General features: G+C 44.5%; 1 protein-coding gene across 3 annotated transcripts in view; it reads left to right on the plus strand.

Moving 5' to 3' along the window:
• The window catches only part of LOC134225836 (protein sax-3), a 979,605-nt gene that overhangs the window by 250,990 nt on the left and 703,105 nt on the right, over positions 1-25,510 (plus strand). For all 3 annotated transcript variants that reach the window (XM_062706210.1, XM_062706209.1, XM_062706211.1), the window contains one exon: positions 7,248-8,125. In XM_062706210.1, the coding sequence (XP_062562194.1) occupies positions 8,065-8,125 (61 nt within the window). In that variant the 5' untranslated portion in view covers positions 7,248-8,064. The remainder of the gene's footprint in view (positions 1-7,247; positions 8,126-25,510) is intronic.

A 25,510-nucleotide genomic window follows, 5' to 3' on the forward strand; every position in this document is an offset into this window, starting at 1 on the left:
TTCTTCCGGAAGTTCCTCCGGAAGTTCCTCCAGAAGCTCCTCCGGAAGTTCCTCCGGAAGTTCCTCCGGGAATTCCTCCGGAAGTTCCTCCGGGAATTCCTCCGGAAGTTCCTCCGGAAGTTCCTCCGGAAGTTCCTCCGGAAGTTCCTCCGCAAGTTCCTCCGGAAGTTCCTCCGGAAGTTCCTCCGGAAGTTCCTCCGGAAGTTCCTCCGGAAGTTCCTCCGGAAGTTCCTCCGGAAGTTCCTCCGGAAGTTCCTCCGGAAGTTCCTCCGGAAGTTCCTCCGGAAGTTCCTCCGGAAGTTCCTCCAGGAATTCCTCCGGAAGTTCCTCCGGGAATTCCTCCGGAAGTTCCTCCGGGAATTCCTCCGGAAGTTCCTCCGGGAATTCCTCCGGAAGTTCCTCCGGGAATTCCTCCGGAAGTTCCTCCGGGAATTGCTCCGGAAGTTCCTCCGAATTCCTCCGGAAGTTCCTCCGGGAATTCCTCCGGAAGTTCCTCCGAATTCCTCCGGAAGTTCCTCCGAATTCCTCCGGAAGTTCCTCCGAATTCCTCCGTAAGTTCCTCCGGGAATTTCTCCGGAAGTTCCTCCGGGAGTTTATCCGGGAATTCCTCCGAGAATTTATTCGGAACTTCCTCCAGGAATTCCTCCGAAAGTTCCTCTGGGAATTTCTCCGGAAGTTCCTCCGTGCATTCTTCTGGAAGTTCCTCCGTGAAATCTTCCGGAAGTTCCTTGGGGAATTCCTCCGGAAGCTCCTCCGAATTCCTCCGGAAGTTCCTCCGGGAATTCCTCCGGAAGTTCCTCCAGAATTCCTCCGGAAGTTCCTCCGAATTCCTCCGGAAGTTCCTCCGAATTCCTCCGAAGTTCCTCCAGGAATTCCTCCGGAAGTTCCTCCGAATTCCTCCGGAAGTTCCTCCGGGAATTCCTCCGGAAGTTCCTCCAAATTCCTCCGGAAGTTCCTCCGGGAATTCCTCCGGAAGTTCCTCCAATTCCTCCGGAAGTTCCTCCGAATTCCTCCGGAAGTTCCTCCGGGAATTCCTCCGGAAGTTCCTCCGAATTCCTCCGGAAGTTCCTCCGGGAATTCCTCCGGAAGTTCCTCCGAATTCCTCCGAAGTTCCTCCGGGAATTCCTCCGGAAATTCCTCCGAATTCCTCCGGAAGTTCCTCCGGGAATTCCTCCGGAAGTTCCTCCGAATTCCTCCGAAGTTCCTCCGGAATTCCTCCGGAAGTTCCTCCGGGAATTCCTCCGGAAGTTCCTCCGGGAATTCCTCCGGAAGTTCCTCCGGGAATTCCTCCGGAAGTTCCTCCGGGAATTCCTCCGGAAGTTCCTCCGGAAATTCCTCCGGAAGTTCCTCCGGGAATTCCTCCGAACGTTCCACCGCCAATTCCTCCGCAAGTTCCTCCGGGAATTCCTCCGGAAGTTCCTCCGAATTCCTCCGGAAGTTCCTCCGAATTCCTCCGGAAGTTCCTCCGGGAATTCCTCCGGAAGTTCCTCCGGAATTCCTCCGGAAGTTCCTCCGGAATTCCTCCGGAAGCTCCTCCAGGAATTCCTCCGGAAGTTCCTCCGGGAATTCCTCCGGAAGTTCCTCCGGGAATTCCTCCGGAAGTTCCTCCGGGAATTCCTCCGGAAGTTCCTCCGGGAATTCCTCCGGAAGTTCCTCCGGGAATTCCTCCGGAAGTTCCTCCGGAAGTTCCTCCGGGAATTCCTCCGGAAGTTCCTCCGGCAATTCCTCCGGAAGTTCCTCCGGGAATTCCTCCGGAAGTTCCTCCGGGAATTCCTCCGGAAGTTCCTCCGGGAATTCCTCCGGAAGTTCCTCCGGGAATTCCTCCGGAAGTTCCTCCGGGAATTCCTCCGGAAGTTCCTCCAGAATTCCTCCGGAAGTTCCTCCAGGAATTCCTCCGGAAGTTCCTCCGGGAATTCCTCCGGAAGTTTCTCCGGGAATTCCTCCGGAAGTTCCTCCCTGAATTCCTCCGGAAGTTCCTCCGGGAATTCCTCCGGAAGTTCCTCCGGGAATTCCTCCGGAAGTTCCTCCGGGAATTCCTCCGGAAGTTCCTCCGGGAATTCCTCCGGAAGTTCCTCCGGGAATTCCTCCGAACGGTCCTCCGGCGATTCGGCAGGGAGTGTAGCCCTCGGTGCTCGCGGAAGCACCTCCGGGAATTCCTCCGGAAGTTCCTCCGGGAATTCCTCCGGAAGTTCCTCCGGGAATTCCTCCGGAAGTTCCTCCGGGAATTCCTCCGGAAGTTCCTCCGGAAATTCCTCCGGAAGTTCCTCCGGGAATTCCTCCGGAAGTTCCTCCGGGAATTCCTCCGGAAGTTCCTCCGTTAATTCCTCCGGAAGTTCCTCCGAATTCCTCCGGAAGTTCCTCCGGGAATTCCTCCGGAAGTTCCTCCGGGAATTCCTCCGAAGTTCCTCCAATTCCTCCGGAAGTTCCTCGGGAATTCCTCCGGAAGTTCCTCCGGAATTCCTCCGGAAGTTCCTCCGAATTCCTCCGGAAGTTCCTCCGAATTCCTCCGGAAGTTCCTCCGGGAATTCCTCCGGAAGTTCCTCCGAAATTCCTCCGGAAGTTCCTCCGGGAATTCCTCCGGAAGTTCCTCCGAATTCCTCCGGAAGTTCCTCCAGGAATTCCTCCGGAAGTTCCTCCGAATTCCTCCGGAAGTTCCTCCGGGAATTCCTCCGGAAGTTCCTCCGGGAATTCCTCCGAAGTTCCTCCAGAATTCCTCCGGAAGTTCCTCCGGGAATTCCTCCGGAAGTTCCTCCGGGAATTCCTCCGGAAGTTCCTCCGGGAATTCCTCCGGAAGTTCCTCCGAATTCCTCCGGAAGTTCCTCCGAATTCCTCCGAAGTTCCTCCGGGAATTCCTCCGGAAGTTCCTCCGAATTCCTCCGGAAGTTCCTCCGGGAATTCCTCCGGAAGTTCCTCCGGGAATTCCTCCGGAAGTTCCTCCGAATTCCTCCGAAGTTCCTCCGGGAATTCCTCCGGAAGTTCCTCCGAAATTCCTCCGAAGTTCCTCCGGGAATTCCTCCGGAAGTTCCTCCGAATTCCTCCGGAAGTTCCTCCGGGAATTCCTCCGGAAGTTCCTCCGAATTCCTCCGGAAGTTCCTCCGGGAATTCCTCCGGAAGTTCCTCCAGGAATTCCTCCGGAAGTTCCTCCGGAATTCCTCCGGAAGTTCCTCCGGGAATTCCTCCGGAAGTTCCTCCAGAATTCCTCCGGAAGTTCCTCCGGGAATTCCTCCGAATTCCTCCGGAATTCCTCCGGAAGTTCCTCCGGGAATTCCTCCGGAAGTTCCTCAGGAATTCCTCCGGAAGTTCCTCAGGAATTCCTCCGGAAGTTCCTCCGGGAATTCCTCCGGAAGTTCCTCCGAATTCCTCCGGAAGTTCCTCCGGAATTCCTCCGAAGTTCCTCCGAATTCCTCCGGAAGTTCCTCCAGAATTCCTCGGAAGTTCCTCCGGGAATTCCTCCGGAAGTTCCTCCGGGAATTCCTCCGAAGTTCCTCCGGAATTCCTCCGGAAGTTCCTCCAATTCCTCCGGAAGTTCCTCCGGGAATTCCTCCGGAAGTTCCTCCGGGAATTCCTCCGGAAGTTCCTCCGAATTCCTCCGGAAGTTCCTCCGGGAATTCCTCCGGAAGTTCCTCCGAATTCCTCCGGAAGTTCCTCCGGGAATTCCTCCGGAAGTTCCTCCGAATTCCTCCGGAAGTTCCTCCGAAATTCCTCCGGAAGTTCCTCCGGAATTCCTCGGAAGTTCCTCCGGAAATTCCTCCGGAAGTTCCTCCGGAATTCCTCCGAAGTTCCTCCGGAAATTCCTCCGGAAGTTCCTCCGAATTCCTCCGGAAGTTCCTCCGGAAGTTCCTCCGAATTCCTCCGGAAGTTCCTCCGGGAATTCCTCCGGAAGTTCCTCCGAATTCCTCCGGAAGTTCCTCCGGGAATTCCTCCGGAAGTTCCTCCGAATCCTCCGGAAGTTCCTCCGAATTCCTCCGGAAGTTCCTCCGGGAATTCCTCCGGAAGTTCCTCCGAATTCCTCAAGAAGTTCCTCCAGGAATTCGTTCGGAAGTTCCTCCAGCAAATCCCTCGGAAGTTCCTCCGGGAATTCCTCCGGAAGTTCCTCCGGGAATTCCTCCGGAAGTTCCTCCGGGAATTCCTCCGGAAGTTCCTCCGGAAGTTCCTCCGGGAATTCCTCCGGATATTCCTCCGGTCGTTCCTCGGGAAGGTCCTCCTGGCGTTCCTCCGCGAATTCCTCCGGAAGTTCCTCGGAAGTTGCTCCGGGAATTCCTCCGGAAGTTCCTCCGGGAATTCCTCCGGAAGTTCCTCCGGGAATTTCTCCGGAAGTTCCTCCGGGAATTCCTCCGGAAGTTCCTCCGGGAATTCCTCTGGGAATTCCTCCGGGAATTCCTCTGGGAATTCCTCCGGAAGTTCCTCCGGGAATTCCTCCGGAAGTTCCTCCGGAAATTCCTCCGGGAATTCCTCCGGGAATTCCTCCGGAAGTTCCTCCGGGAATTCCTCCGGAAGTTCCTCCGGGAATTCCTCCGGAAGTTCCTCCTGGGGGATTTAATGAAGCAATTCTAAAAGAAATATCAGGTTTAAATCCCTGGAGGATTGTTTGGATAAATTCTCGAATGAATTTTCGATGTTATGTTTTGATTTTCATATGGACGAATTCTCAACAAAAAATCCTAATAAAGTTGTTGAGAAAAAAAGTTTATGCTGAATTTGGAAAAAAAATTCCGATGTTCTAAACATATATTACATGTAATTCTGAAATCATTTCAGAGGGAAAACTCGAAGGAATTCGCATTATACATTTAGTTGGAAGTTGGGTCTTTCTTTAGCCTTGTGGCAAGATGCGCTGCTACAAAGCAAGATCATGTCCGGTCCAGTCCAGGACTTCTCCTTTTCGCCTAACTGCGTTTTCCCGGCGTCAGTCAGCCAGCCAACCTGTCAGTTAGCCAGTCAGTCAGTCAGTCATTCAGCCAGTCAGCCAGTCAGTCAGTCAGCCAGCCAGTCAGTCAGTCAGCCAGTCAGTCAGTCAGTCAGTCAGTCAGCCAGTCAGCCAGTCAGTCAGTCAGTCAGCCAGCCAGTCAGTCAGTCAGCCAGTCAGTCAGTCAGTCAGCCAGTCAGTTAGTCACCCAGTCAGCCAGTCAGCCAGTCGGTCAGTCAGCCAGCCAGTCAGTCAGCCAGTCAGTCAGCCAGTCAGTCAGTCACCCAGTCAGCCAGTCAGCCAGTCGGTCAGTCAGCCAGACAGTCAGTCAGTCAGTCAGCCAGCCAGTCAGTCAGTCAGCAAGTCAGTCAGACAGCCAGCCAGTCAGTCAGTCAGTCAGTCAGTCAGTCAGCCAGTCAGCAAGTCAGTCAGTCAGCCAGCCAGTCAGTCAGTCAGCCAGTCAGTCAGTCAGTCAGCCAGTCAGCCAGTCAGTCAGTCAGAACAGTCAGCCAGTCAGTCAGTCACCCAGTCAGTCAGTCAGCCATCCAGCCAGTCAGTCAGTCAGTCAGTCAGTCAGTTAGCCAGTTAGCCAGTCAGTCAGTCAGCCAGCCAGTCAGTCAGTCAGCCAGTCAGTCAGCCGGTCAGTCAGTCACCCAGTCAGCCAGTCACAGTCGGTCAGTCAGCCAGACAGCCAGGCAGTCAGCCAGTCAGTCAGTCAGCCAGCCAGTCAGTCAGTCAGCCAGTCAGTCAGTCAGCCAGCCAGTCAGTCAGTCAGTCAGTCAGTCAGTCAGCCAGTCAGCCAGTCAGTCAGTCAGCCAGCCAGTCAGTCAGTCAGCCAGTCAGTCAGTCAGTCAGCCAGTCAGCCAGTCAGTCAGTCAGTCAGTCAGCCAGCCAGTCAGTCAGTCAGCCAGTCAGTCAGTCAGTCAGTCAGTCAGTCAGTCAGTCAGTCAGTCAGCCAGTCAGTCAGTCAGTCAGTCAGTCAGTCAGTCAGTTAGAGTCAGGCCTAGTCGTCGTCTAGTGACTATTGCGTCTGTCTAACAAGTAGGGGTTCGTTGTTTCAATTCCAGGCCCGTTTCTACTTAAAAAAACTCAATTTAATTCACCGAGTAGTGATACTGCCTTGCTCGCAGCTATCCAATATACCAACGCTAATATGGTTCGCCCCTATGAAATTAAACTGGCAAGAAATTCGGTTAAGGATTACTACATGAAAAGTTGTCCAACGTTCTTCTTAGCTTTTGTGCACACACATACACTCATACATACACACGGACAGGCTGACATTTGTTCAGCTCGTAAAGCTAAGCCGATTGGTGTATAACACTATGGGTCTCCAAGGCTATAAAAAGTTCGTTTCTCGGTCCGGTCCAGGATGTTTTTGGGTGGGAAACATACTCGATTCCCTGGGCATAATGTATCCATTGCACTTGGCACGCAAACTACTTAACTTACTCATGCAATTGGCGGACATAGAAAAGCTTTCAATCAATTACTGTGGAAATGGTAATAGAACAAGCAGGGCAAGTTCCTGTTGTAGAGCCATTGAACAAGAAGATGAAGAAGAAGAAGGCTAAGAAGGAGAGTGAATTTTCGGTCTTTGCTTCAGTTTATCTTCCCAGCATACACAACTTCCTTTCCGTAGCATTAGTCGAGATGCAGAGGTATTCTCGGTCCCTAGTAGCAACAATAACTACACACATTTCCTTCCTTTCCCAATGGACTGTTAGGATTTGGCTTACGCCGTTATTTATCCAGATTTGCGAGCTGCTGAAGTGTGTACTTCGAGAATAGGTGATGAATCCCAACTTCTATTCACTTGGATCTTAGCTCAGATTACACCAGTTCTGATCAATCACGAAGTAGCAACCATTGATATGTACAGTCAGTTTAAGTTAAGCTAAGCGATTGTTCTCACCTAAGAAACAATTTATTTCAGACAATTCTCGGGTACTTATTCAAAAGGACGTATGTGATTTTGTAAACAAAGATTGAAACGTCGATTTGTCCGGTCTGATAGCCCTCCCACGCAAACCATCACCGTAGACAGATAGGGGGAGGCTTCGGCTACCTGTTGGTGGTGTTGGTTTGCGTGGGAGTGCCATCAGATTGGACAAATCGACGTTTGAATCTTTGTTTACAAAATCACATACGTCCTTTTGAATAAGTACCGAGAATTCTCGATTGCGCTGATCGCTCAGTAACGGAGAAACATCCACTCATGACCATACTCTACATTCAAATTATTATTTTAATAGCCTCTGTGCGAATGTTTAAAATATTTGTTTTTTTCATTGCCCCACTATTCATACTCTTTTTGTTGTTCTCTTCTTGTTGTTCACAGCAATAACCACTGCCAAAAGCGATACCCAACCACTTGCAACCCCGACGGCGGCGATGACGCGAACCAGTTGAAACCCTGGCGTTGCCTGAAGAGTGCTCTTCAAACATCAAAAATAACAAGCAAACGATAAAAGTGAAAATCCACTGGGAACGGAACGGACGGTCGATTGCTGCAGCGCAAGACCCCGCAAGAAGTAAACAAATTTATTCCGATTCAAAACGATACACACCGACAATAGGCACCGACAATTAAATAACACTCGCTTGAATTCCTCTTTTTTTCGGGTATCCATAAGCCGAAACATGTGTAGTGAAGAGCGGAAATCGTGTTGGTAATTCACGATTTTTGACGCAGAAAGTGGAATACAAAGTGAATCGAAAGTAAGTGTATCAGAACGAAGACGGTGGGAAGGAGAGAGAAAAACGGGGAGAATTGATCGAGTGCCCAACGCAACGGAGTTCGCCTGACACACATGGTGCGATGGTGGAGCGTGGTCTTTATTTATTCTGGACGGCTGCCAACATAATGGTGATAATTATTAGGTGAATCAAGCGTGGTCCGTGATCAGCCAGGCGGCAACGTGAGAAGTGAGGAGAATTAAACTCGATATAGAATCAAGTGCGAGAGAGGTGAATTACAAAAGGAAGAATGAAGCGATAGTGGGAGAAGAATCCAAAGAAAAAAGAAGGTGCGAAATTGGGGAGTGATCTTTGAATTTCCGAACGTGTCTGGTAAATGGTGCGGTTTGGTACGCTGCTGCCGCCGCCACCTGTCCGAAACAGATAAGCAGACTTTTTACTCAGGACGATTGAACACGATGGAAATCTGGTGGAGAACGGTGCTCATCATTGGATTGGGGCTTTGTCATGTTTCAAAAGGTGAGTTATATATTTCTGATTATGAATATTCACATAAACGGTCGGCTGCGAGTCATCTCAGTTTCCATGGAAGCGATAATGAAAGAGGAAGGCGTTACCATCGTAAAATTTGGAAATCAACTTTAGAATTGATTTTTATGATCCACTTATCCGCCAATTTACGAATGATCCCCGTCAGCGCATTCGCCGCATTTCTAATTACCCTCTAAAAATTGGATGCTTTAATTGCGCTCCGAGTCCGTAATGGGATTCCCGTTTTCGCGTCTTAATCATTCTCACCGCACTTGGTAACTATCCGAAAGGATGGCGACTCGTTGCAATTTTGCGACGGTTTTTGCCAGCAAAAGGGCGCTCAGATGCAATATTTGCAGCCATTAAAAACTAAACGAGTTAAACTGACACCTTTGCCTGTGAATAGCGGCGCACAGATCCCAACTAATTGAGATCAAAGTCGGTCTCTGACGGGCGAGGACCCAGAAATTAAATTACTATTAAAACATTCAACCGCGTCGGATGGTGACGGCGAAAGCGAAGACGACGGCGGCGGCGGCCCGTATTTCTTGGCGAAGCGTTCTCGAGCTTCCCGTTGTCCTGTCCTGCTGAACCAGCCACGTCCGAGTTCTTGTTTCACTCTTTGTAGAACCAGAGAGGACCCACTAATGAATTTACTTCGTTTACTACCGTCGTCCGTCACATTGCCGAACCAGAGCGGGTCCCTGAGGATGCCGCGGACTCTGGATGCGACGACGACGACGACGGCGACAACGAACACTTATCTGCATAAAATTATCTGATATTAAAGCGCGCCAGAGTGAGCAAGTAGTGCTTCCTGGTTGCTCTACTTCAGGTTTTGTGTGAATGTTTGCCATTCCTTAGTCATTCAGACGTTCAGGTTCAGGGGTACTTGCTTCGGGAATGTGCTCTCGTTACGCGCTTTTTCTTTCCTGTGAAAATGTCGTTATGTTTGCTTGGGATTGTGCTCTTTTCTTTTCCTGTATGAATGAGGTGGCACTTGGATTTTTTTTCTCAAGAAGAGTTGTCATTAAATTGTGAAAGTTTCTTGGATGGAAGTTCAACGATATTATTTCAGTTTCTTGATTATGAACACGAATCCTATTAGCAGCCAAGAAGAACTCGAGTATTGGTGTTTTAAAAGTAATAATCGATAAACATGGCTGTGATGCCGAAAAAGGACAAGCTCGATACATTCAAAAACAAACGAAGTTCTTTAAGGTTGCCAACTAAAACAAACTGCTTGAAAGCATTGGGTGAATTTCCATTTCGTTAAAGTATAACCCGATTTGTACACCCACCTCCCGTGAAAAGTTTTCCTCCTTGAAAAAGGAGACAATCTTTCACATGGCTCATAGCTACCCTTCTGATTCGCACCTTATGGTGCTTGAATATAAAGTTAGAAAGATATTCAAGCTTGTAACTTTTTTTTTTATTCAACCAACTTCTCCAATCACGCCCTTTTTTTGCAGATTAATTTTTGGTGCAAATTCCTTGTTTTTCAGAGAGAACAATCAACAAAAAGTTACAAATTATTTTTGTTTATCATTTCATCTCTTCCGCTTCCAATAACTTTTGATCAGTTAATTCCAAGTCAGATATCATTATTACAACTTTCTCCCGGTGGCAGTAATAACAACGGAAGAAATGACTTGAACTTCCAATCGATTTCCGCCCCCATTCCCGTCGCACTCCCAATCACAATGCCAAGCGGACGAAACAATTCCGGATCGCTGTGTTCCAACCAAACAGAACGCGACTGTTTCCAGAAAATCATGGAATCGAAAACAAAACTTAACAACGTCACCTTCGAGCTCCCCTCGGAATACGGCCCCGGTCCCGGCATGAACGACCACCCCAAAGAAAAACCAACCATCAAGAAATTTCATTAAAAAGTCCTGAAATGAGATTGAATTTTTCAAAACTTAATGAAAAATAGCTTGCATTCATTGGCTCTTCGATTCGTTCGGTGTACCTACGACAAGACGAACGGCGCGTCCCGGCCCGTACGTTTCGAATCTCCAATCACGCTTCCGAGTTTTGGTAAAAGGAGAAAACTTTTCGTAGACCTGTGTTCTTGGACGGAGTCAAAAAAAGGAAAAGCGTGTCCTGGGGGAAAAGATTTTTTCCGAAGGCGAGAGAAGGGAGGCTCATATTTTCTCATACGTTCGTATACGACATCAGTATAGTCGGTCAAACAGGGAAAATTGTCGAGTTGAACGTTCAGTGTTTGACTCTTTGCTTTATGCCACCCGAGCTATCCCGAGTGGTAGCAATCTGTACAGTGTACACACAATGAAAGCTGCCAATGAAAATTGCTAATATTTGGAAAAAAACGTAAACAACCCATTTTGAAAAAATCACTTTAAAAAATCATAAGAAAATCCACATTCTAAATGGAGTACTTTCAAGCATAATTTTAAGAACACCAATTAAATTTTGAATAATTTCGAGATGTCTTAAAGAATTTACTAAGGGAATTTACTAAGGGTAGAATTTACCAAAGGATTTTCCAAAGAGTTTCTCGAGAAAATTCCGTAGATTTTTCCGAAGAATTTCTGGAAAATTTCCCCACGAAATAACGAAGGTTTACCAGCAGCATTTCGAAGAAAATATCGAAAATTTTCCCGCGGGTATTCATGAGAATTTGCCTAAGAAATTCAGAGATTTTGAAGAAAAGATTTCTTTGATTCTCTTGTTTACAAGAATTTTCCTAAGAAACCCCAAAGATTTTATCAAAGAATCTCCGAGAAATTTCCCTACAAAATTTCAATAATTGTCTTGTGGAATTGCCAAATAAAATTCTGAATTATTTGTCAAAAAATTCCAAAGATTTTGCCGAGGAAATTTAAATCAAATCCGAAGAATATACCGAGGAGATTCCAAAAAATATGCCGACAAAATTCCGAAGAAATAATTTAGGAAATTTCGAAAAATTGGTCGAGGAAATGCCGAAGGATTTGCCAAAGAAATCCAGAAAATTTTATCGATTAGATTTCTAAGAATTTACTGAGGCAATCCCAAAGAATTTTTCCGAAGAGAATAACGAGAAAATTCCAAAGAATTGGCCAAAGAAAAATTCCGAAGAATTTGCCAAAGAATCTCCGAAGAATTGTCCCAAGGGATGCCGAAAAATTCCCATAGAATTTGCCGAGCAAATGTCTAAAGTTACCCGAAAAGATTCCGAATAACTTGCTGAGGAAATTTCTTACATTCGACCAAAAGAATTTTCAAAGACTTTCCAAAAACAAAAAAAAATTTATTCATGTTTTTCTGCGCATCAGCTATCACTCTCTTTGTGACTTATATCTATCCGGGTTTTCACGCTAGCCATAAATTAACAAGGGGTGAATTGACTGTGTACAACATTCTTAATAGCATCTTAGTAGCCATGGATTAATGTCTTCCCAAAGGGTCTGTCATATTTGTCTATTTCATGATGGATTTGATCTGAAATTCGAGTGGAAGTGAAGGAAGTGGAGTTTTCGGGAAATATGTTTTCATTTTGAAAAGTAATGATCTATTGCGGATCTCTTTAAAATTTTCCATTTTGTGGATTCCGCAACTGTCAAAGTTCTACCGCAAGTCTGAATATGTTCAATACACTGAAGCAAAAATTTATTATTTGGCATTGTCATCGAAGAATGCCATGCCAAACAGCAGAGAAAAATTATGAAGTGACAGCTGCGGTAGTTTGAAAATTGAACCGGAAAGAGGAAAGTTTTCTCTGGAACAGCAATAATTTCATATTGATTTCTAAGCCTTATGGGAACATCGCAATCCAGAGACAGAAACGTTGACAAACAATTTCAATTGTTTTGTTACAGGCCGGACTCGATCATCCGGAGGCTCGATTAACCGGAGGCTCGATTATCCGGGGCTCGATTAACCGGATAAAAGGACTCGATTATCCGGAGTAATATTTTTACCCATCTAACAAAAATAGAAATATTATCTTTGAGTATCCGTAACGTATCCAATATGAAAAAACTTTGGTGCTTTGATAAAATTTAGAAGTTTTCATTTTTTGAGATCCTCCAGATTTCCCGGAAGACCACACGGTGGTTACAGGTGTGCGCCGTCGTCGCCGCCGACAGTTTATGGCAATCCCGTTGAAACTCCAAAGGATTTCTCGTGAAAAAAGCTATTTTTCTTGAAAATTTCATACAATTTTTCGTTGAAAAATCGAAAAAGCTATTCGTAAAACTAAGAACTTTCATAGGACCCTCCTTAGCCGTGCGGCTACAAAGCAAGACCATGCTGAGGGTGGCTGGGTTCGATTCCCGGTGCCGGTCTAGGCAATTTTCGGATTGGAAATTGTCTCGACTTCCCTGGGCATAAAATTATCATCGTCTTAGCCTCATGATATACGAATGCAAAAATGGTAAATGGAAGTGCTTAATGAACACTAAGCTGCGAGGCGGCTTTGTCTCAGTGTGGGGATGTAATGCCAGTAAGAAGAAGAACTTTCATTGGAAATTCTGAAGAATTTCCTTCGATATCTCGAAAATACTACCGTTGAAATTCTGACTAAATTTCCTTAAAAATTTGGAAGATCTTTTTGTAGAATTTAAAAGAAAGGAAGACAGGATCACCGGCTTTGACCAGAGGTCGCTCAGACTGAATACTTAACACTTAGCATTAGACAACGGACAGGACATTCACACAGCACTCAGTGAATCAGCGGAGCGTTTTCCACTTCACGAAATGTTTTCTCCCTACTAGGGCGGGAATCAAACTCACATTCCATGGCTTGCAAATACGCTTATACGACTGACGCCACTAACCACACGGCAACGAAGTCCACGAGGTGCAAATTACAGAAATTTCCCGGGTAAATTATAAAGAACTTCCTTTGGGAATCTCAAAGAATTACCTGCGGAAATTTCCAAGGATTTCCCGTTGAAATCCACAGAATTTCACGTTGAAATCAAATGTTTTACGGCCGAAATAGACATATGGCCGATAATGTCATTCGGCCAAACAAGTCATTTAGCTGAAAAGTCGTCTAATCGAATAGGTCATCAAGACAAAAAGGCCTAGATGGTCGTTTGGCATAAAAGAAAATATGGCCGAATGTGTTGTTTGCCCGAGCTGCCGAAAAAAAAAAAAGTTTGACCGAAAATGCTTGGCCTCCTGCCAATCCGAGGTGGCATAAGGTCGAAAACGGTTTGGCCAAAAATGTCATTTGGCTGAAAGCGACGTACGGGTGAAAATCATACGACCGAACTGATAATTTGGCCGAAAAAGATATTTACTACGACAGCTCATTTGTTCAAAAATGGCGTTTGGCCGAACGGGTCGATGTTTTTCGCCATATAATCCGATCAGCCGAATAACATTTTCTGCCAAATTACCCTTCCTGCAAAACTACAGTTTCGGTCAAATGGAATTTTCGACGAAAAGGCCTATTCGACTAAACGACCTGTTAGAGCATATGGCTTTTTTCAGCCAAATAACTAGTTTGGTCGTACCATCAAACCGTTTTCCACATAATAACCGTATCGAACAAATGGAATTCGGCTTAATGTATTATTCGGTCAAATGACTTTCCACCGAATGATTTTCAATCAAAAGACCCTCCGTCTTTTGAAGATTTTCTCGTAGAATTTATGAAGAATTACTAATGGACAACATAAAAAAATTCACGTGGAATTCCAAAAAAAATCCGAAAAAAATCCAGTTGAAATTCCGTTGGAAACAGTTTTTGTGAAACTTAAAAAAAAACAAGGAAATTCTGTTCTCCTGAAAATTCTCGAAGAGAAAAAAATCGAAGCATGCATGCCCGGTGGCACAGGCAAACTTCTAAACAATTTCCTGTGAAAATTCCAAAAAATTTCGGCGAATACTTATGAGCACTGTTGAAAATTCGAAACACTTGCATCAATCATCAAAAGTTTCTCCCGTTAATGTCTTGAAAATATCCTGAAAAAAAAACTTTACGTTAAGTACTAACGTAATAAATAAATCGCCAAGCCTTCAGCAACCAAAATTATGACAAACCTCTAAAGGTAGTCAGAACCCATGAACGGATCAATGGGATATTTCATTAGATTTTATATAACTAGAATAAAGATTATTTGAGCAAAAGTTGAATTTTCAGAGACAACAAAAAATGGCTCGATTATCCGGAAGGTTCGATTATCCGGCGTGAATTTTTTTTTAACACTCCGGATAATCGAGTGCGAGTTTGATTTGAAACGGGGTAGAAGCTCTTGTCCCATTTGGCCAAATATCCTATTTAGCAAAATGTCCTATTTGGGCAAATATCCTATTCGGCCAAATGAACCTTTCGACCAAATAACCCTTTCGGCCAAATGACGTTCGGCCAGATGGGTTTCGGCCTAATGGTTTGTTCGGCCTAGTGGCATTCTTCAAATGACCCTTTTGGCCGAATGGGTTTCAATCAAACGACCCTTCCCCATTGATAGTGCAATGAATTTTATTTGTTTATGATTGTGTCTATTGAGCGGCCTCAAAGGCCTTACGGAATATCCGCAATACTTCCAGAATAAGTAATTTATATAAAAATCGTTATGACACAGTACATTTTTTGCTCTGAATAATATTTAATGATGAATGATTCATTTTTGATGCACTCATTTGACCCTAAGTGACCATATAGAGCCTATACAAATATCTAAACTAATGGAAACAATTGTTTTACTATTTTTAGTCCTAGAGCAGAGTTGTGATTTTTATTATAACAATTTACGATAGTATGCCAATAGTAAAATCACGTCTGTTACAAATCTTCTATACTAAACAGTCATCCAATGGCTTTTCAATAATCTGTTTAACCCGTAAATGCCCAGGACGAAGCTTTAATATTGAAAACTATATATCTCTGAGGTTTTTAGAGGTTTTTACTCGGAATTTTCACTAAAATCAAGGGGAATAGTTGTACTTTTAGGCACATTCAAACCCTCCCCTCTTTTTATGGTTGAGAAAACTAAGTTGCCCAAAAGCGTAATTTTGGGCAGTGATATATGAAACTGGTCATATTTGAATATTTAATAGTCTGTTTAACAGCCCGTATGCACAGAGCGATTCAATTTGATTCAATTGTATGAGATTTGTGCAAATAATGTAACAAAAACTTTTTTAAGGCCTCCAACACATCTGGCAGATTGTGGTGAAGTTGCTCTGAATAAATTAAAATTTTATGTGCCTGAAGCATTAACTAACAGTGATCCAACAAGTCCATATAAGTCCCTAGAGCCCGTGCGAATGTTTCACCATTAAAGTTCTCCAAATTATCTGGGAGTTGGTTTGACGGGTAAACAACGCCTGATATCAAACCGATAGCGACCCAGCGTGTCCATATCAGTCCTAAGAGCTCATGCGAATGCTTCATCATTCAAATAAGTACAACGCAGATGTTCTAGGTTCTCCAAATTATCCAGGAGTTGAGTTCAATTTGTCTACCATGTCAACTACGCCTAATCCCAAGCAACCAAAAGTTCACATTTTACTTGAATTTGTTCCTAACCGAACCATTAAGCTCACTCTTGGTTCACATCAGGTTCCAAACACCTTAACAGAACTTCAAAGTTTATTTTTGCGCTCCAGCCAAACAAAAAATTACTTAAAATGTAAGCTGATTAAGCCAAAACATTCCATCTTATCCGTACTTTTGGTTGTTTGGGATATCATACCGACAGCGACCCAGCGTGTCATGTCCTAAGAGCCCATGCGAATGCTTCATCATTCAAAGAAGTACAACGCAGATGTTCTAGGTTCTCCAAATTGTCCAGGAGTTGAGTTCAATTGGTGTATCAGGTCAACTATGCCTTGTATCGAACCTATAGCAACCCAGCAAGTCCATATGAATTCAAGAATCCCAGCACGTCTTAGTCTGGTACCAGGCGTGAATCATTCGCCAAGGCTCTAAGATGTAGACATGATGGGTTGTTTTCGAATTAGAACCAGTCTTTATTGATCAGGTAGACCAGATGTTCTAAACTCCAGAATCTGCATTTGACCTATTTGAATAGTCAATCAGTCGTTACGTTTATAGGGATTTATGTGGACGTGCTTGGTTGCTTTTGGTTTTGTACCAGATATAGTCGAACTAGTAGATCAATTGATCTCAACTCCGGAACAATATGTAGAACCAAGGACTTCTATTATGAAGTTATTTGAATAGTGAAGCATTCACAAGAGTTTAGGAAATTATCCGTACATGTATTACAGACAAACCTCCATGAGCCGATTAAAAAAAATACTATCCGGGGTAAGTCAAGCGGGCAGGTAGTAGGTTGTCATTGGAATTCCAATAACAACAATAACCATGTCATTTTTTCTGCAATATTTGTATTTTGTATTTGATTTTTATTAACTCGAATTTGTGTGATGTGCTTCGAATTTCAAGTGGAAGTATTGATTTTTTTTTAACTACCTAAGGCATGCGCAATATGCTGAAGATCGGGCTTACAACTTGACAACTTGAAGAACTTAGAACATCTACTTGGTCTTGATTTGAATTGCCAATCATTCCTAAGAGCTTCAGAGATTCCTAAGAGCTTCAGGTTGACGTGGTAGACAAATTGACCTTAATTCCAGAATAATTTGGAGGATCAACAGCATCTACTTTGTACTTACCTATTTGAATATCGAAATATTCGCTAGGGTTCAATAGACTTACATGGGCAAGTTGGGTTGCTTTTCGTTTTTATCAGGTGTTGTTGGTAAACTAATTGAACTCAACTCTCGGACAATTTGAAGAACCTAGAACATCTGCGTTGTACTTATTTGGCTGGTGAAGCATTCACATGACCTCAAAGGACTTATGTGGACACGCTGGGTTGCTCTAGGTTTGATACTAGTCGTAATTGACCTTGTAGACCAATTGATCTGAACTCCCGGACAATTTGGAGAATCTAGAACATCTGCGTTGTACTTATTTGAGTGATGAAGCGGTCGTATGGTCTCTTAGGACTTATATGGACACGCTGGGTTGTTGTCGGTTTGGTACCAGGCGCAGTTGACCTGGTAGACCAATTGAACTCAACTCTCGGATAATTTGGAGAACCTAGAACATCTGCGTTGTACTTATCTGAATGGTGAAGCATTCGCATGGGCTCTTAGGACTTACATGGACAAGCTGGGTTGCTGTCGGTGTAGTTGACATGGTACACCAATTGAACTCAACTACCGGATAATTTGGGGAACCTAGAACATCTAAATTAGACTTGTTTGAATGATGAAGCGTTCACATGGGCTCTTAGGACTTATATGGACACGATGGGTCGCTGCGGTTTGATATCAGGCGTAGTTGACCTGATAGACAAATTGAACTCAACTCTCGGATAATTTGGAGAACCTAGAACATCTGCGTTGTACTTATTTGAATAATGAAGCATTCGCCTGGGCACTTAGGACTTATATGGACACGCTGGGTTGCTGTTGCTGTAGGTAAGCTAAGCTAAAGCTAAGCTAAAGCTAAGCTAAAGCTAAGCTAAAGCTAAGCTAAAGCTAAGCTAAAGCTAAGCTAAAGCTAAGCTAAAGCTAAGCTAAAGCTAAGCTAAAGCTAAGCTAAAGCTAAGCTAAAGCTAAGCTAAAGCTAGGCTAAAGCTAAGCTAAAGCTAAGCTAAAGCTAAACTAAAGCTAGCTTAAAGCTAAGCTAAAGCTAAGCTAAGCTAAGCTAAAGCTAGTTAAAGCTAAGCTAAAAAGCTAAAAGCTAAGCTAAAGCTAAGCTAAAGCTAAGCTAAAGCTAAGCTAAAGCTAGCTAAAGCTAAGCTAGCTAGCTAGCTAAGCTAAAGCTGTTTAAAGCTAAGCTAAAGCTTGCTTAAAGCTAAGCTAAAGCTAAGCTAAAGCTAAGCTAAAGCTAAGCTAAAGCTAAGCTAAAGCTAAGCTAAAGCTAAGCTAAAGCTATGTTTAATTTTGTGAATCGTTTGTCAATCCTCCCCACAAACTCAATCGTTTTCAGCTCACCACAGATAAGCAAGATAGTAAGGCCTATTTTACTGTTGTGGGATTAGATGCAGTAAATTGAGCTTTCTGAACGATTCACAGGCTTTTTACAAAATGATCAAAATTGCGAGTGTTAAAAATATGCGATCATGGGCAGTTAAGATGTAAGCTAACCAAAAAAAATGAAATTTATTTATGTTTTCATTTAACCAACCTCTTGCATCCGAGTCGTTTTTGTCAGCGACAGAACAGGGCTTTTATGAGAAGTACTACTTTGAATGCAGAAAATTCTTAAATATATTTTTGTGTTAGTTTGCTCATCAAACTCCACTCGGGTCACTGCCTATGCTATATGAGCCAATGTTCGAGTTTGTACTTACTTACGTTCCTTCGATTCTCTTGATGGCTTCAACCAAGTGTGTTCGACTGGAGAGGCAAACTTTTGCTTTCTAATGTTTTCCCGATTCTACGTCTCTGCTTTCGTTGCACAGGATCTGAAATGCCTCCGTGCCTAAATGGGAGGCAGCTGAAAAGCGGAAATAAAACATTCGATAATGGCCAATGCCAACGGTAAGGGATGAGTGCGCTTTTGAACGGAACTGCTGCTTGTTCGGTGGCGGCTTTTACTTTTCGAGTCAACGTTGCGTCTAAAGGTCTATAAGCGGAAAGATTACCGCAGTCAAAGGAGAGTGATACAGCAGCTTTAAAAAGATTATCTACCAAACTAATGTATGTCATATTATGTAAAAATAAGTTAAACAAAGCTATTCCAATTAGTTGATCACATCCATTCTTAGAATTGGATCTAAACATTAAATTGTATCAGAGCCGCCAAGTTTCATGGCGGGTTGTTTAGCTTTAAACATTTAAAATGTTTTCCCTAGCATTCAACCCACAGAAGACAACCAGCATCTGTTAACTTTGTTCTAAACTTTGCACTTCCGACCAAGCGATTCCACTCGGATCATTGAAGATTCCGCTGATGCTCGTACCGTCTGGACAGAGCTCGGACCAATGCTCCCACTCTGTCCAGTACCTAACAATTTCCCGGAAGATAATGCCCAGCAGCGACATAAATATGCAAGGAAAAAGTTTTTCATAAACTGTAAACTTCCAGTGCCGCCCACCTCCCACATTCGGTCAACAGACTTGGATTGGATACCCGTCTGCACCTACTTTCCTACACAGAGCCGCATCCATATTCAGCAGGTCAAGCCCGTAGTCGGGCGCGGGAGGTTCTGTCGGATGGCAAGAAGCTAAACCGTGAGGGCACTTTTTCAATTTGTGCGTTCCTCCTAGCTGCAAAGTTGCCAGAAGGTGGAGGTTGGTGGAAATCGGGATAAGGTTTTCCACTGCCCATTTAGCTAGTTGTGCCCTCATTTTTCTTTTCTGGTCTACCGTCATGCCCGATGGTGGGCAGCGCAAGGAAAGAGCATTCGAATGACCGGCCGGAAAGTTGAAACGGGCAGGCCGGGGTCGGAGAAGGGTCAGCATCGAAAAGTTTGCCTGCCATTATGACATAAAGTAAATAATGATAAATATGGGATTTCCTTGATGAAGATATTTGTGCTTCTGGTTTTCGGCGAAAACCTTATTGGCCGAAAGGGGAAAATTTTTCCCGAAATTTCAGAGTGCAGATGGAGAGATGAGGGGGAAATGGTATTAACTTCGACGGAAACTAAATTCAATTTCGCCTAAGCAGCGGTCGTTAAAGTATTTGCGACAATTTAATATTCTTTTTCTATTAGGATGAGGACGTTATCCCATTAAATAGCCATTTTCGCATTCCGAATGAACCATATGGGAGTGCTTCGGTCGAAATTGCTGATAGGGGTTAGAAAAGTGTTTCGCAGACATAAGTTCGTATTGATGTTCGTGACTTAACTGAGAATTTCCTCAATTGAGCTAACGGGAAAAATTTAATCTTTCTTCATATGCTACCTAAAATAATGCTTCCGCGAAGAATGGAGAAATTAAATATTTAAAAAGTATAACAATTAAAATTAAAACCGGTCAAATGGCATAAGTTCGTTAGATGCAATCGTTCGCCGAAGAGACCGCCGAACACAATCAGCATTAAAATTATCATTCGTGCTCGTACGGGTCCATTTTCTCAGTGCATAATAATTGGGTCTGAGTTTTCTCGTGGAGCTGCCCTACCATTCACGCCACACTCTTTTTTGGAATTAAAAAACGCGATTGATCCACGTAACGGGGTTAGTTTCTATCTTTACGCGATAGAAACGTGAAAATGTAGTCCTTGTAAGGGATATTCATTAAAATTATTTATGCTAATAACAGTCTTTTCTTCCGTTCAAAAATCAGTACTGTATGTTTCCAAAGCTACAGTTGGGACAAATAAGGATGTTCTCCAATAATTACAACAAATATAAATGTTACACTACATTTACACATAAACACATACGGATATCTTCTCAATTCGTCGAGCTGATTCGATTGAATGATTCGCCAGGCAACCTGTTGAAAAGTTCAATTTTTATGTGATTCTTTTGCTTTCACGTACGCTCATGGTACGAGAAACGCAAAAGACAGAAATGCAGATTCGCAAAACTCCTCAAAGCCGGTCCATTCATTGGGAATGGTTTTCCAGTTCAAGGAACTTCCGTTTGGCTTTTTTTCCCTCTCTCGTGCTATTTCGTTTCGTCAGTATTTTGACAAGCTTGTTCAAACTTGTTCCTTCTCGAGAAATTTGGCTCCGGCAGAGCAAGTAGGCCTAATTTGGGTAATTTTCATTGAATACATTTGTGTGTCAATGGGACTTGATTTTACGCGGTTTGTGGAAAAGACGAAGTTTTGTTTGCGGTGTACTCCGGTTCAAAAATCGTCATCTGTGACGTTGGTTGGTCGTAATTTTGTTCGGCGGCGGAGTTTTTGGCGTGGCGATTTATTTCATGCGCATGTTTCGTATGTATAATTACATTTTTCTGGATTTTACCGAAAAAATATCCAACAATGCTTGAATGTTTTAACTTTCCATTTGATTTTTTTTTTTATTTTCTTGGTAACTCGAGTAAGTTTCGTCGATTTTTTTTTATAAAAGAAATTCTGCGGAAGTTCCAAGTAAACGGGTTCAATACTCAAAAGGAACCCGACTAGAAGAACACACAAGAGCTTCACAATTTCAACACCTAGTGATTATTATAACTTATTTTGATAAAATTTAGTTCTTAGTTACTATAATCTATGTTTCAAACTCGATTTGTGCAATTGCACAGCATGTGAAAAAATTAGCTTGAAAAATGTGTTGGAGGGTAACCACTTCCTGGGGTGAGGTCAAACCTACGAAACCAGTACGATAGACAGGTGCTTTCCCTATCAAGCTACGAAATACCTCATCGCTTTTTGGAATCTGCATCGGATTCCTTTTCGGAATCCTCTTAGCATTCCCTTTCGGAATCCCATTAGACTCCCTTTCGGAATCCCCTTGGATGCCCCTTTTGGACTCCATTTCGGAATCCCCTCGGAATCTGTTTCAGAATCTTTTCGGGGTCCCTTTCCGAATCTCGCCAGAATCCCTTTCAGAAACCCCATCGTATTCCTATTCCGTATTTTATTCTTTTTCGCAATCTGCTCGAACTTCCCTTCAAAATCCCTTCGAATTCTTTCCATTAACTTTCCAATCCCGCTCGGATTCACTTTCGGAATCCCGTTCGAATTCTCGATCGAATTCCCTTTCGGAATCCCTTCGAATTCCCTTTCGGAATCCCTTCGAATTCCCTTTCGGAACCCCATTCGGATTCCCGTTCGGATTCCGTTTCGGAATCCCGTTCGGATTCCGTTTCGGAATCCCGTTCGGATTCCGTTTCGGAATCCCGTTCGGATTCCGTTTCGGAATCCCGTTCGGATTCCGTTTCGGAATCCCGTTCGGATTCCGTTTCGGAATCCCGTTCGGATTCCGTTTCGGAATCCCGTTCGGACTCCCGTTCTGAATCCCGTTCGGAATCCCGTTCGGATTCCCGGTCGGATACCCTTTCGGAATCCCGTTCGGATTTCCTTTCAGAATCCCGTTCGGATTCCTGTTCGAAATCTCGTTCGGATTCCCTTTCGGAATCCCATTCGGATTCCTTTTTGGAAACCCGTTCGGATTTCCTTTCGGAATCTCGTTCGGATACCCTTTCGGAATCCCGTTCGGATTCCCTTTCGGAATCCCGTTCAGATTCCCATTTGGTATCCGGTTCGGATTCCCTTTCGGAATCCGGTTCGGATTCGCTTTCGGAATCCAGTTCAGATTCCCTTCCGGAATTCGGTTTGGATTCCCTTTCGAAATACGGTTAGGATTCCCTTTTGGAATCCAGTTCGGATTCCCTTTCGAATCCCGTTTGAATTCCTTTCGAAATCCCGTTCGGAATCTCGTTCGGATTCCCGTTCAGAATCCCGTTCGGAATCCCGTTCGGATTCCCGTTCGAAATCCCGTTCGGATTCCCGTTTGGAATCCCGTTCGAATTCCCTTCGGAATCCCGTCCGGATTCATTTCGCAATCCCTTTCGAATTCCCTTTCAGAATCCCGTTTGGATTCCCTTTCGGAATCGAAATCGTTTCGGAATCCTTTCAGAATCCCGTTCAGATTCCTTTTCGGAATGCAGTACGGATTACCTTTCGGAATCCCATTCGGATTTCCTTTCGGAATCCCGTTCGGAATTCCGTTCGGAATTCCGTTCGGAATCCCGTTCGGATTCCCTTTCGGAATTCCGTTCGGATTCCCGTTCGGAATTCCGTTCGGAATTTCCGTTCGGAATTCCGTTCGGAATTTCCGTTCGGAATTCCGTTCGGAATACCGTTTGGCATCCCTTTCGGATTACCGTTCGGATTCCCTTTCGGAATCCCGTTCGGAATCCCGTTCGGAATCCCTTCGGATTTCCTTTCGGAATCCCTTCGGATTTCTTTTCGGAATCCTTCGATTCCTTTGGAATCCTTCGATTCCTTTGGGAATCCTTCGATTCCTTTGGGAATCCTTCGATTCTTTGGGAATCTTCGATTCCTTTTGGGAATCCTTCGGATTCCTTTGGGAATCCTTCGATTCCTTTTGGGAATCCTTCGATTCTTTGAATCCTTCGATTCCCTTTTGGGAATCCCTTCGGATTCCCTTTTGGGAATCCCTTCGGATTCCCTTTTGGGAATCCCTTCGGATTCCCTTTTGGGAATCCCTTCGGATTCCTTTTGAAATCCTTCGATTCCTTTTGAATCCTTCGGATTCCCTTTTGGGAATCCTTCGGATTCCCTTTTGGGAATCCCTTCGGTTTTCCTTTTGGGCATCCCTTCGGGTTCCCTTTTGGGAATCCCTTCGGATTCCCTTTTTAGAATCCTTCGATTCCTTTTGGGAATCCTTCGATTCCTTTTTGGGAATCCTTCGGATTCCTTTTGGGAATCCTTCGATTCCTTTTGGGAATCCTTCGGATTCCCTTTGGGAATCCTTCGGATTCCTTTTGGGAATCCGTTTAGAATCCTTTCGGAATCCGTTTAGAATCCTTTCGGAATCCTTCGATTCTTTTCGAATCCTTCAGTTCCTTTTGAAATCCTTCGATTCCTTTTGGGAATCCTTCAGTTCCTTTTGGGAATCCTTCGATTCCTTTTGGGAATCCTTCGATTCCCTTTTGGAATCCTTCGGATTCCTTTTGGGAATCCTTCAGTTCCTTTGGGAATCCTTCGATTCCTTTGGGAATCCTTCGATTCCTTTGGGAATCCTTCGATTCTTTGGGAATCCTTCGATTCCTTTTGGGAATCCTTCGATTCCTTTTGGGAATCCTTCGATTCCTTTTGGGAATCCTTCGATTCCTTTGGGAATCCTTCGATTCCTTTTGGGAATCCTTCGATTCCTTTGGAATCCTTCGGATTCCTTTTGGGAATCCTTCGATTCCTTTTGGGAATCCTTCGATTCCTTTTGGAATCCTTCGATTCCTTTGGGAATCCTTCGGATTCCTTTTGGGAATCCTTCGATCCTTTTGGAATCCTTCGATTCCCTTTTGGAATCCTTCGATCCTTTTGGGAATCCTTCGATTCCTTTTGGGAATCCTTCGGATCCTTTGGGAATCCTTCGATTCCTTTGGGAATCCTTCGGATTCCTTTTGGAATCCTTCGGATTCCTTTGGGAATCCTTCGATTCCTTTTGGAATCCCTTCGATTCCTTTGGGAATCCTTCGATTCCTTTTGGGAATCCTTCGATTCCTTTTGGGAATCCTTCGGATTCCTTTTGGGAATCCTTCGATTCCCTTTGGGAATCCTTCGATTCCTTTGGGAATCCTTCGATTCCTTTTGAATCCTTCGATTCTTTTTCGGAATCCCTTCGGATTCCCTTTTGGGAATCCCTTCGGATTCCCTTTTGGGAATCCCTTCGGATTCCCTTTTGGGAATCCCTTCGGATTCCCTTTTGGGAATCCCTTCGGATTCCCTTTTGGGAATCCCTTCGGATTCCCTTTTGGGAATCCCTTCGGATTCCCTTTTGGGAATCCCTTCGGATTCCCTTTTGGGAATCCCGTTTAGAATCCCTTTCGGAATCCCGTTTAGAATCCCTTTCGGAATCCCTTCGGATTCTTTTTCGGAATCCCTTCGGATTCCCTTTTGGGAATCCCTTCGGATTCCCTTTTGGGAATCCCTTCGGATTCCCTTTTGGGAATCCCTTCGGATTCCCTTTTGGGAATCCCTTCGGATTCCCTTTTGGGAATCCTTCGGATTCCCTTTGGGAATCCTTCGATTCCTTTTGGGAATCCTTCGGATTCCTTTTGGGAATCCTTCGGATTCCTTTTGGGAATCCTTCGATTCCTTTGGGAATCCTTCGATTCCTTTTTGGAATCCTTCGGATTCCTTTTGGGAATCCTTTCGGATTCCTTTGGAAATCCTTCGATTCCCTTTTGGGAATCCTTCAGTTCCTTTTGGAATCCTTCGATTCCTTTTGGGAATCCCGTTTAAAATCCCTTTCGGAATCCCTTCGGATTCCCTTTCGGAATCTCTTCGGATTCCCTTTTGGGAATCCCTTCGGATTCCCTTTTGGGAATCCCTTCGGATTCCTTTTGGAATCCTTCGATTCCTTTTGGGAATCCTTCGATTCCTTTGGGAATCCCTTCGGATTCCCTTTTGGGAATCCCTTCGGATTCCCTTTTGGGAATCCCTTCGGATTCCCTTTTGGGAATCCCTTCGGATTCCCTTTTGGGAATCCCTTCGGATTCCCTTTTGGGAATCCCTTCGGATTCCCTTTTGGGAATCCTTCGATTCCTTTTGGGAATCCTTCGATTCCCTTTGGGAATCCCTTCGATTCCTTTTTGGAATCCTTCGATTCCTTTGGGATCCCTTCGGATTCTCTTTCGGGACCCCTTCGGATTCTCTTTCGGGACCCTTCGATTCCTTTCAGGATCCTTCGGATTCCTTTCAGTTCCTTTCGGAATCCCGTTCCGATTCCCTTTCGGAATCCCGTTTCGATTCTCTTTCGGAATCCCTTCGGATTCT

This window comes from Armigeres subalbatus, chromosome 3 (genome assembly GCF_024139115.2).
Source record: "Armigeres subalbatus isolate Guangzhou_Male chromosome 3, GZ_Asu_2, whole genome shotgun sequence".
Classification (NCBI taxonomy): domain Eukaryota; kingdom Metazoa; phylum Arthropoda; class Insecta; order Diptera; family Culicidae; genus Armigeres; species Armigeres subalbatus.